Source organism: Halichoerus grypus, chromosome 14 (genome assembly GCF_964656455.1).
Source record: "Halichoerus grypus chromosome 14, mHalGry1.hap1.1, whole genome shotgun sequence".
Classification (NCBI taxonomy): domain Eukaryota; kingdom Metazoa; phylum Chordata; class Mammalia; order Carnivora; family Phocidae; genus Halichoerus; species Halichoerus grypus.
In genome coordinates, this window is record NC_135725.1 from 35,269,557 (window position 1) to 35,282,046 (window position 12,490).

A 12,490-nucleotide genomic window follows, 5' to 3' on the forward strand; every position below is an offset into this window, starting at 1 on the left:
TAATTCCCAGACCATTCTAGAACTAATGACTAAAAAGCCTTACACATAGAACAAGTGTACAATGTAGATGGGTATCTAAGTGTTCATTTGCTTTATGGATTATTTTATTTTCTTTTTTTGGGGGGTTGGATGGATGAAGAACAACCTGGAGTCATATTTAAAAAACATACACACACTGGAGGCAGAAATGTTATAGGAATAATTCTATTACTTGGGTTTTTATGTTGTCAGATTATAGAACATTATTATTAAAAAGGTTCAATTATCTAGTCTACCCACTTACTTTATAAATGAGGAAACTGAAGCCCAGAGTGTTAGCATGACTTTCTACCCCAATTAGCTACCTAGTCACAGAGCAAGACTCAGTTTCCCTGATTCCTGATTTTCTGATTAGTGTTTTTCTAATCCTTGCTACCACCCAATCTCTGTAATTTACATTTTGAAAGCTTGTATATATCACATATAGAGAACAAAATTTAAAAAAATCATAGGGCAAGATAATTCATCACACTAAAGACCTACCAATTATATTTTAATTTTCTTATGGTTCAGCAGGTATTTTAGGGGCCTTACAAAGCCTCAGTTGATGCTGTTTTGACACTGATTATCAATGTATTATAGGTTTACAAATTACTAGATTAAAACTAAAGTCAAAAGATATAATGCCAGATAAAAGAGTGCACTAGTTCCACATCAATATACTTAATAGGAATAAGTCTCAGTCTCTTCACACAGATCTATAAAATATGCTTCTTTATATGAACAAACCATCCATAGCTCTAGACCTACTCCTGAGGCAAGTAGTTTTGTAAGCAGGTGTGTGTGATAAGTGGGATTATCAAGATAATGTGAGTTAATAATATTTAATAATAATAATGATAATAATGATATATTCAATTCTGATTCATACCAATTACCTATGTATAAACTGAAAGGCACCTAAAAAGAGGGATGAAGTATTTATTATATAATTAACTTTGCTCAGAATCTAAGCTATAAAAGCCACTATTCATTGCCTACAGAAGATTTCCTCTTGAACTGCCTCATGATAATCAAGAAGGACATTGTTGGGTCTACTTGAATTTCAAGTCAGGAATGTTCTTTACTGCTGAAGCAAGCATTTCTATTTCAGAAATGCTTCATGGGCCTTCAGATGGTTGGCTAAATATACTTAGCATTCGAGGATGTCTGCATTTCCCAACAATTGCATTAGACGATGCTTACATATGCACACACTAAAATGCAACTCTATTTTAACAGAGGCATAAAATCTTTAAATGTGATGCCTCTTTTTGCAGGATTAGAAAAGAATATATAACCGAGTTGAATTTTTCCTCAAGCACATGCACATGAGGCAAGAAACACTTAATTATAAATCTTTTAAAAATTATCAAGGTTATAATCCTATTTCTTCACATTTACATAACTCACAAATGCCATGCACATCTCTGTTAAGTGACATGACTTAATGATAGCCAGATATGACTTAATGGTAGCCAGATATAGCCTAATGAAACAAAACTTAAAAAAATACACAGCAAGCATTTTGTTCATTTTGAATAATCACAAAATGTCATGTGCCATGGTCTAGAAATGCAACCATCAGCAATCACTTTCTGATCTGACTTCCACAGTAGGATTTGGCCACCTAAATAAGTATCACCAAAAACAATGATAATTCTACTTTCAGTCTTTTATTATTATATTCTCTTCTGGTCATAAGTGTAGCACATGAACAGCACAGAGCACCAGTTCCTGCTTGGACCCACTCAGGATTTGTTATTGTTCTGGGGCATATGTGGGCACCTTGTGCTTCCTGTCCTTACTCTTTACACAAGGGAGAGGCAACAAAATACACACTGATAAACTATGGATTAGGATGGGGAGATTGAACCATCATCTAAGAGAGAGTTTGGCCTTCAATTACTTGCTTTTTCAGCCATCTTATAGTATGGATAACTGAGTAATGGCAGTGATCAGGAAAAAAAAAATGATGGATATTTCTTTCCTTCTTAAGGCTAAAATAGGATAGGCAATTTAATGGGTTATGGTTATGAACTTCTTTCTTTAATTTGTCTTTTCTTTTCAACCCTCTCTTTACACTGAAATAAAATGGAATACAGCCTGTTAAGAGAAAGTTTTGCAAAGGACAAGTGTCTTAAAGGATATTTTTTTTAAGTTGAGAAGCGGTTATAAAAATAAACAAATAAATAAATAAAAGACTATTCTAGGAATATAAGAAGAACATGCTTAACAAAAGAATACAGGTAGAAATAATTAATATAAGCCCAGTGAAGAGAGCTAGATAAATAGGAAAGAGAGCTAATGGAAATAAGATTATCAGATTAAGCATGTGAGCAAGAATCAAAATGAAGACATTCTCATCTGATTTTGAAAGTCAAGGTTATGGAGGGGAGGCTATTTCATAGTAGTGGGAAGATATCATCTTCACAGTAGCATTCTGAAAGATGACATACTACAAAGAAAAATGGGAACATAGATTCAAGTTTCATAAAAATAAAATTTGGATTGGAAGAAAAGAAAAAATGACATAAAGGGAGATAATTCAGAATTTAGTCATTCTACATGTTTAAGAGAATGTATTATATATGTTAATTTTTATAATTTTACATATTTTAATATTATATATTTTTTAAGTCAGAAAGGAGTTATGAAAAGAATTACTAATGTACTCTTTCCAACTGACTGGGACTAGGGGAAAAATCTAGCTTACTATAAATGAGGCAGAAATGTAATTGAAAAGGGGTGGAAGATCAGAAAACATGGGGTAGATGTGGATTATTTGCATCTTAATTGTAGTCAAAGACACCAAATCGGATCAAAACCTGAGAGTATAACGGCCAAGTTTGTGGTTTTAGTTTTTTAAAGGAAAATGGTACCTTATATCCCCTTCTTGGACACAAATAGAATTCACTATAGAATAAAGGTTATAGAAAGAAAAAAAAAATTCATTCTCTTCCACATTTTTCCTTCCTTTATCTTCAAACTTTAGCTACTTTCACTGTTTTGAGAAATAGCTACAGGAAAAAAAATCTTAGCTCATGCACTCATTAGACATATGGAATGGGTACAAATGTGCAAATTTGTAATAGTATTTCTAAAACCATGTTGACACTGAGCAATTAATCATCTAAAGCAATCAGATGCAAGCTTGGAATTATCTGCTTGTGAATGTACTCATGTCTTGCAAAGTGCCATGCAAAGTGCTCCGAATGCTTAAAGTAGCTCATAAGACCAAGGCTAGGATCCATGAATGCTGGGCAAGAAAGTCCATACCACACCTGAATGGGATTTGAAACAGCACAATCTTTACATTTCATTCTAATCTAATGGAAACATCTTCCAATGATTATGGGGGCTACACTGAAGTATTTCATTAATAGTAACCACATAATGACCATAGAAGGATTACCAAGATTGCAATAGAGATATTAGGCAAACCTACCTTTTATAAAGAAGGATAGCTATGACAATGCAGATGATAAAGACCACTGCAAGGACAGGACCTACAACCCAGATCAAGCCTTCTTCTTCATCTGTGATGGGCTGTGGATCCAGATCCATTGATACAACGGGATCGGAGTAGGGACTGGTTGCATACATCTTCTGAGGAAAAACAGAGTCTGTGTTACTTATAAACTAATGACTTTCTAGTGTGTGTCCATAGCATTAGAAGGAGCAAAACTTCTGAACTTAGTGGATGCGATGTTAAGTGTATGAAACAATGTCAGTGAAAAAGGAGAGGAGGGAAAGGGATGAGAAAAGAGGTGGGAGAAAAGGGAGGAAGGAGGAAAAAGTAAAGGGATCTTGCAATGGAAATTTCCTTGTAGAGTGAAATATTTTCTAATCAAATCATTTTTGATGGTATAAGTTACTCTGTAGACACATTTTCATTGGGATCTATATATGACATATTAAATGATCTTACGAAGTATAAAGTAAAACAGTTAACCATTTACAAAATGTTCAAAGAGCATTTACACTGTGCCAAGGTGTTATGTGTTGTGTGAAAATCAACAGAAATATGATAGTTCCAGCCCTAAAGACATTATTAGCCAGTTAAGGAGATCAAATTTAAAAAGTAAACATTTATAGGGAAAAATGGGAGGGGGAAATGGAGACATGTAGGTCAAAGGGTACAAACTTTCAGTTATAAGAAGTTCTGAGGATCTAATGTACTGCATGGTGACTATGGTCAATAATACAGCATTATATACTTGGAAGTTGCTGAGAGTAGATCTTAAGTATATTTCAGCACACACACATACACACACACGAAGAGTTAACTATGTGGGCAGACGGATATGCTGCTTATCCTGATCTTGGTAACCATTCCATAATGTATATTGTACAACAAATCATCATGCTGTACACTTTAAATATATAATTATATTTGTTAACTTTCCCTTAATGAAGTTGGGAAAAATATTTAGTTACTTGGTGAAGGAATGGACTGAATACTATAAATTTTATTTTTATAATATCCTATGTCTCATTTCAGACTCTCTTGGCACAGTATTGTCTTGACTTTGCTGCCTCTCCCCCCCCAGCTCCGCCCCTGGTGTAAGGTCCTAGCTTTTCTTTTTCTAATAGAGAAAAAATTAACACCTATGGGCTGCCCCACCTGTCCTGCCACTATCTTCTCATCTCTTCTCACTCCAGCTCTACCACTGATTCTGTTTTCTCATTTGCTAAATAGAATTGTCATTATTCAGTCCCTTCCAGACATCTTTTCCAGATTTGCCATAGTTGATTGAGCCTTATTGAAAACTCCTCCACTGATTCTCCTACTTCTATACTCAACTGGTCCCATTCTAATCTTGCCAACTGATCATGACCACCTCTGAATCCATCCTGTGCCAGCATTCTTAAGTTTTATTTTCTGCTAGTCATTTTCTCCCTTCTCTGGCAAGGGCATCCTTACCTTTAACTACCAACTTCTATGCAGATTACTTCCTGATTAATGTTTCTAAAGTCAGAAACTCTGCTAACTCCCAGACTTTCATTTCCAATTATTGCTAGAGATTCCTACATCTATCTGCAAGTTAAGAATTGCATGTGTTATTTCCCTGCTTGCTAGATATACCCTCCTTCCAACTTGCTAATTTTTCTCATCTTCTCAATACCTAGGAATGAAAAACTACTGATTTTATTTTGCCAATGACCCTCAGGTTGATCTACTCTCTTTCCAGTTTCATGGGTACCACTTTTCTTCAGGACCTCTTTCATGCCCACCCAAAGCATACCAAGAATTTCTTTCTTCCTCTAACAGTCTCTAGGGCTGCTAGAGTTATTATCCTAAACTATAGCTGTAAAACCTTCAGGAGGCTCTCTGGTGATTCCTAAATAAACCCTAGATGTCCTAGCAGGGATCTTAAGGGCCTCCGTGATTTTGTTTTAAACTTCTGTATCACACACAACATTTTCCATCATAGTGAGCTTCTTGCTACTACTCCCTAAATGCCCTATTCTCTCTCTTTAACCCTCTCACAAGTTCCACAACATTTAGCTCCTGTAATCTAACTGATCTCCAAGGCCCCGCTTAAATATTGCCTCCAGTGAAGCTACCACTCCTTAACTGGAAATAATCAATCATTTCACAAAATATAGGTAAAAACAACTTTTAAAATTTCAGGTAGTTCTTTATTCCTTTTTTAATGGTATTCATCCAGCTCTATTTTCCTTTTTTTATTTGTGCATGTACCTTATTTTCTTTAATGAAACTATGAACTCCAGGAAGGTAGGGATTTATATACCGCTTGTGTTTGTACACTCAAAGCAGCTAGCACAGAGCTTTGCACTTAATGAGTTCCCAGCAAATCTTCGTCAAATAAAATAAATTGTTCATCTTTTCAAATGGCTGATTTTATCAAGACATGAGAGCGTATTCTCATCTCTCCATGATTAGGAAGTATATCTAACTTTTTCATCTGCATTTAAAGAATTAATTTAGGGCATATATTTTGAATTTAAGTGCAGCAAGCTTAGTGGTCAATCTGGAAGGCCTATGCCCCACTAAATGTTTGTATTCTATTCTTTCCCACTTTCCCCATAGTACTTAGGAGAGACTGACTACATTTCCAGATTTTCGAATGTGTCAAAAGATAAAAAGTCAGTACATTTCCAACCTTCTCAGAAGCAGCTAAAAAAAAAAGAAAAAGACATGTACAGTGTAAGGACTTGGCAAAGACACTAAATATCCAAGAAACATGATTCTTTATATAAGTATAATTGTTTGTTTTGGTTTATACTTTCCCCTTTCTATCTTGTAGGTCACACTCAACTGTTTGGCAGACAAAAATAAACAAAACTCTGTGATTTGAAATTCTTTACCAACGACCTTTGAGATAATCATCTTGGTCAGCCAAGATACAAATCTAGGCAGAGGTTTTCCCAAAGCACACAGATTTCCAACCCAAATCAGGAAATAGAGACGTAAGAAACTGAAAAGAAAACAAAACCATAAAGTGATACCAGCCTCGTGAAAATAAAACTTGTTCAACGTGTGGGGGTAATAGCCTTTGGTTGTTCTAAACCAGCCCTCTGATACTCTTAACATGAAGTAATAATGGACTAGGGAAAGCTCACGTTTTGAGGGGTGGGTCTTTTCTCTATGAAAATTATTAGCCTACCCTGGGAGTGGTTAGGTGCTTAACAACAATTATTCACAAAAATTTGAGGCTTACAAAATGACAGTATCACTGCCAACATTATATTCATTGGATACAAGTCTTTTCTATAAAGTAGATGCTGGCCTGAAAACATATACAACACATAAAGAGCATTGTTGGGAAAGATGATGGAGAAAAGGGACAATTCAGATAATTTATTTGGAAAAAGTCCTAATTACATAATTAATGAAACAGTGAAATGACATACTAAGGGCTGGTGTAGACTCTTCATCATTGGTAATGCATTTAAACACTAGAAACATCTGGGAGAAATCAAACCAGAGTCTCTGACAGCGGTGTCATCAGCCTGCGTGGTCTGCGGAGGCTGCTCTTTGCTGAATTCTCTGATCTACCTCAATGGTCTGAACGTGCTTTCTGAAGCATCTTAAAGCTATGTAAGGAAAATTACTTCAAATATCTAAAAGTCATTAAAAACAAGAAAGAAAAAGATGATTTCTAACATTCTATTCCCTTGATGTTCTGCCTTAAAACCTTCAACTAAAAAGAGAAAGCATATCCATGCATTAAAATTCCAGGGAGCCCATCACTTTGTTTTCAAATGACATTCTGCGCACAAAGGTAAACCAGGCAGAAAGGCTGCCTTTGTGTTTTGATTTTCCACAGGGGAATTCCTTCAGTCATTTGAAGAGAAGCCCCACTATATGTGCTAACACCCGAGGTGAAGAAATCTTTGAGACATCTCGGGCTTCCTCTATAAGGGAAGTGACTGGCTCAACTGAGCTGCCACGCCTGTCAGTTTTAGGCCCCTATTAGAAAGATACAGTTAGAATATGTATATTAAATGTTAATGTGAACTGCCACTTCAAAATCCACTCCCCCTTCACAGCTACAATTTCTCTTCCTCTCTCTCTCTCTCCTTTTTTAACATTCACAGCAACTGAAGCATAAAACGACATAAGAGCAAGATGAATTACATAAAAGAAGACAACTCATTATTTAGAGTACCTTAGGAATTCTCTGTTTTATTGAATTATTTTCTAACATTCTTGGCTTTTCACTGATAAAGTCATTGGTAAATTGCTATAATTAAAGAAGGTGGCTGTGCTTGCCTTGTTCCTAGACAGACCTTCCCTACGAATCTGGGTAGAGATTGTGGGCTCACTGGCAGTTGCAGGAGAATAAAACACAATCACCCTCAATCAGTATTTTTGAATACCTGGAAATACCCTATGTTTAATTGCAGAACTTGATAGTTTCTATTGTAATCAAATAAACTTCTCTGAGAACAGTCATTTTTAAGGGTTGACGAAGGCGCTTTTGAGCAGTGATGGGTATCACCGTCCTTTCCAGATGTGTCACATTGATGGTTCCAAGAACCATGTCTTATCAGTTCGGCACTTCATAAGCCAAAAAGCCCACCTGAATTCCATGTCATTAGGGACACAGCCTTGTTTATAATGAAATCTCAAGCAGATTATTCAGCAGTGTTTAAAGAGTAGGCAGCCTGTTGCTCCACTTAAGTTAATGATAGCTCATGAGAAATAATTAGGATGGATATATCTACATATCCCCCAAATAGACCTATTCTGGTGAAAATATGTAAGAATACCAAAGGAAAGAGATGCCAGCACAATTAACTTACAGACTCTGCATGTTCCATCACTGCTAACACAAAGAAGACATATTCTTGACCACTTTGGAGTTGCTTGTTTGTAAATCCACCATAATGTTTGTCATCCCCCAGGGTGAACTCAGTGGGAAGGACATCAAAGTGAGCAGCAATATATGGCTTTAATTCAACTTCTCTCCCATATCGGATGCTTCTGCGTTTCCTAGATATCTCTTTAAGCAGCTTAAGGAAAAACGTGGGAAACAGAAAAAGAAATGTAAACAACAATAACCCAACTTAATGACTATTTAATGGGAGAAATTAATTCAGGACTGGGAACAACTCAACTACAATTTGTCCATATTTCATGTACCATGTCAGCGTCACTAAATCTCAGTTCTATCTTTCAAATGCTTGTCTTGCTATTAAAGTAAGGTGGTAGACTGCTCTTGCAAGACCCGGGCAATAAACACAGGACAATTAGACCCTTCCTTCGCTGGTAGCTCATATCACTGTTTACCCTAATGAAATCTTCTCAAAGGGCAAGAGTACATTATAACCTAAGTAAAAAAAAGTCAGCTTCATTCACAAAAGCCTGTCATGCAGGCTTTATTATTGTTATTTATTAAACAAATAGTAACCTCAAATAAAGCCATCAATTATGATCGACTTTCGGCGAGGTTAGTACCATTTTAGATGGTTTTTAGTAGTGAGATCATTTATACGATACAAATACCCTCAAATCAGCAGAAATAGAATCTAATGACCAAGTTTTAATTGAAACTTATATTATATAGACATTGTCACTCATTTAACAATTTATGGCTTGACTTGGTTTCTTGGCTCCTTAAATAGCCTTTTGGTTATTCCTCACATTTATCACGACATCAACTTTTCTGGAGCTGATAGTTCCCTGGAGAGGTTGAATTATCTTCTTAGGTGAAACAGACAGGGTAGATAAACATTAAGTTTAATATTACCCTGAAGAAAACAAACACACACATGTACACAAAAATCCTTCACGCATCTCTAAAAGAAAAAGGTAGAACTTATGTTTCAATATTCCTGTTTTGCCTTCACCTTTTTCATTAGAAAGTCACATTAATGATATTTTATGACAAATGATTTCAAAATAATGTTGAAGTTAGCTTTGTCTTCTCCCCTTAAATATATTGGTATTTGATAGGGCATAACCAAGGGAAAAAGTTTGTAGCAGTCTGTGATGTCTTTTTTTTTTTCTGGAATGAAACTTGTCTTCAACTCAATAAATAAAATTAAGGTACTAATGGAAACATTATGGTGAAATTATTTGCTACTCTTGTTATATAAGTGGAAATGATAGATCAAAAACCAAAGTAGTAGTGACATCTGCTTAGCTCCCAAGGCCAGGCTTCTGTGATAATGGTTGCAGAGTCTATATACAGCAAACGTCAAATCCTTGTGTTAGGAACCTGATGGCATACTACCCAGGGTTGTAAATGAGCTCAGCTGGTCAGATGTAAATCAAATAGGTAAACACTCTTTGGGTTATATAGATAATCTGTGCCCACGTTGTTTTGAATCTAATTTCTAATGTTCTAATATTTTCTTTAACTTTGAGTTTATTGATGCAATGAAAATTACATGAACTATAAGCTCTGTTATGAGAATCCCAGTAGACTGGGCATCACTTGTTTAGCAAATTTGGACTATCTGATGATACATTCAGGTAGGCTGATCAATTATGCACCAGTGAAGAGGAAATAAAACAAGGCCAAGACTTAGCACTATCTTTGAATCCTGTTGTCAGGTTTAGGTTTACTTATAATAATGCTAATCACAATGATAGCTAATATTTATTAAGCACTTAGTTGAAGCACTGTTCTCAGAAGCCTAAATGTTTATTAGTTCATTTACTCCTTATAATAAACCCTATAAGTTAAGCTATTATTATATCCCCATTTTATAAATGAGGACACGAAGGTATAGCAGAAGTGGCGATATATAATCGGTGCAACTGGTGAAATAAAATGAAATTACATGTAAGGGATTTTTCAAATTATATTTTTGTTTGCTTAATGGTTATACAATATCAAGAAAACACAAATGCAACATTTAAGCTGAATCAATAATCTAAATTGTTTTAACTCAATCTATACTTAGACATATGTAATTTTTTATCTGTTCTCATTAATGTAGCTGAATGTGTACTTAGATTTCCTTTTCCTGGATTCTTTTAACATGTTATTTTAAAAATTCTGATGCCAAATATTTAATAGTTTCCTGGAAAAGTCATTACAAAGGTTATTATTGATATGTAGTAAACAATGAGCCATTACTTTAAGGACAAACATACTGCAGATGAGCTGAACAGCTTTTTGAAGTTGGTTAATCAGAAACATTTACCATCAGTTGTTTATGTGACTGTGTCCCCTCTTCCACTTCACTGATCAAACCCTACCTTGATTTTATCCATATTTCACATGTATGCAACTGTCATAATTCATCCATATCACTGTCATCTCCATGAATACCTTTTGCTAGGGTTTCTTTAGAAGACTTGGAGGAAGTACCTTAGAATAAAATATTTGGGTTTTTTGGTGTTCCTTAGATGCAATGCAGCCGTTCCTTAAGGTCAAACCTGGAATATCAACTCTGCCCCCGGAGGTTGCTGTAATCTCTGCAAGATGCTTCCTGTGTTATACTTTAAATTGTTCAAGTGTACTCAGATGTTACCAAAGTTACCCAGTATGTTGAAGTTACAACTACAAATGACCACATTATTTAAGAGCAAGCCTTTGAAGTAAATGCGATGAAAAGCTTATGATATATTATAAAACCTGCCCTGAATTAAATATAACTAATATTTTATGAGTCATTCTGTCCGAAATTCAGTTTGACTATCAACGTCTGCTCTGCCCAGTCTGACCTTGACAACAGAAGTTCCAGTGCATGAATTTATTATGTGGAGATTATCCCCAGACAAAGGAAAAATGAGCTCAGAAGATAATATTGAGAGTGGCTCTGTTTAGGAAGCCTCTTTCCGTTTTTTATGGGCCTAGAGCTGAGGCATACATGTGGAAATCCCCTTAGGCCACCATTATATTCAGTGATACGGTTTCAACCATTTGAATTATAGGTCTTTCTAAAAAAATCACTTGGTCAAATACATTTAAGAGAGGAACATTGCTTTGTCAAAGCTGGCAGTACCAAGCTATAGATAAAATTATAACAATGCTTTTATTATCCATGATGGGGGGAAAAATGTCTGTAGGGATCAGAAACTGGATGAGTAAGCATAAAGTGAGGTCATAGACTAGTTTCATTTGTTCCCCTACACAATAGTTACAAAATGTATTGGAGGTAATTCCAGAAGATATATCAAGGGCTTTAGTTTTTTATCAGAAATAATTTTCATTTTCCAGTCAATGCATATCTTATTTCTTCCACCATTAATTCTACAATGTGGTCTCAATTATATCAGTAAGAAAAGTGGGAAACAACCCATCCTGACCCCAAAATTTTGAATTAATAAATGTTCTTTATCAAACTATTACACAGATTAATGCACCACAACTTGTGGGATGATTAAAATGACCCGTTGTTATGGGAATCAGCAGCACAGACCCATAGAATTTAATTGCAGGAAAGTTCAATGTCATATAGCTCTATACTTTAATCCATTAGTATTGCTGTGCATTTTGGAGGTTAAAACCTGGCTATAAAAGAGAATCAGCTTCCTATTGCTAGCAAATGGTTCTACTTCTAGGAAAAGGTTATTATTTAAAAGTATTTGACATAATTTTTGGATTGGATTTTAATTCTTTGATAACTTGTTTTTTGCTTTTTTTTCTTGTTTTTAACAGGAGGAAAGATTCATAGATTCTACAAGTTACCTTCGCATTTTAAAAGCAATTCCAATGGAATTCAGTAATTTATTTGAGAGCTGATTAATTAATAAGTAATAATATAACAATCTCAAGATTAACTGATTAGTCAGTTGCAAGTAAAAGCATGCCTTGCTTCAAAATGTTTAAAAAAGGGGCACCTAAAAAGAGGGAACATGATATGATGAGCACTGGGTGATATACTCAACTAATGAATCATTGAACATTATATCAAAAACTAATGATGCACTATACTTTGGCTAATTGAATTTAAATTTAAAAAAGCGGGGGCACCTGGTTTGCTCAGTCGGTTAAGTGTCTGCCTTCAGCTCAGGTCATGATCCCGGAGTGCCGGGATCAAG

The 12,490-nt window shown here is 35.2% G+C and overlaps 1 protein-coding gene across 43 annotated transcripts in view; it reads right to left on the minus strand.

Moving 5' to 3' along the window:
- The window catches only part of PTPRD (protein tyrosine phosphatase receptor type D), a 2,297,676-nt gene that overhangs the window by 126,742 nt on the left and 2,158,444 nt on the right, over positions 1-12,490 (minus strand). For 33 of the 43 annotated variants that reach the window (XM_078062238.1, XM_078062257.1, XM_078062267.1 and 30 more), the window contains 2 exons: positions 8,296-8,505; positions 3,467-3,627 (listed from right to left, as the gene is read on the minus strand). In XM_078062238.1, the coding sequence (XP_077918364.1) occupies positions 3,467-3,627; positions 8,296-8,505 (371 nt within the window). The remainder of the gene's footprint in view (positions 1-3,466; positions 3,628-8,295; positions 8,506-12,490) is intronic. The other 10 variants (XM_078062277.1, XM_078062275.1, XM_078062274.1 and 7 more) reach the window with 1 other exon arrangement.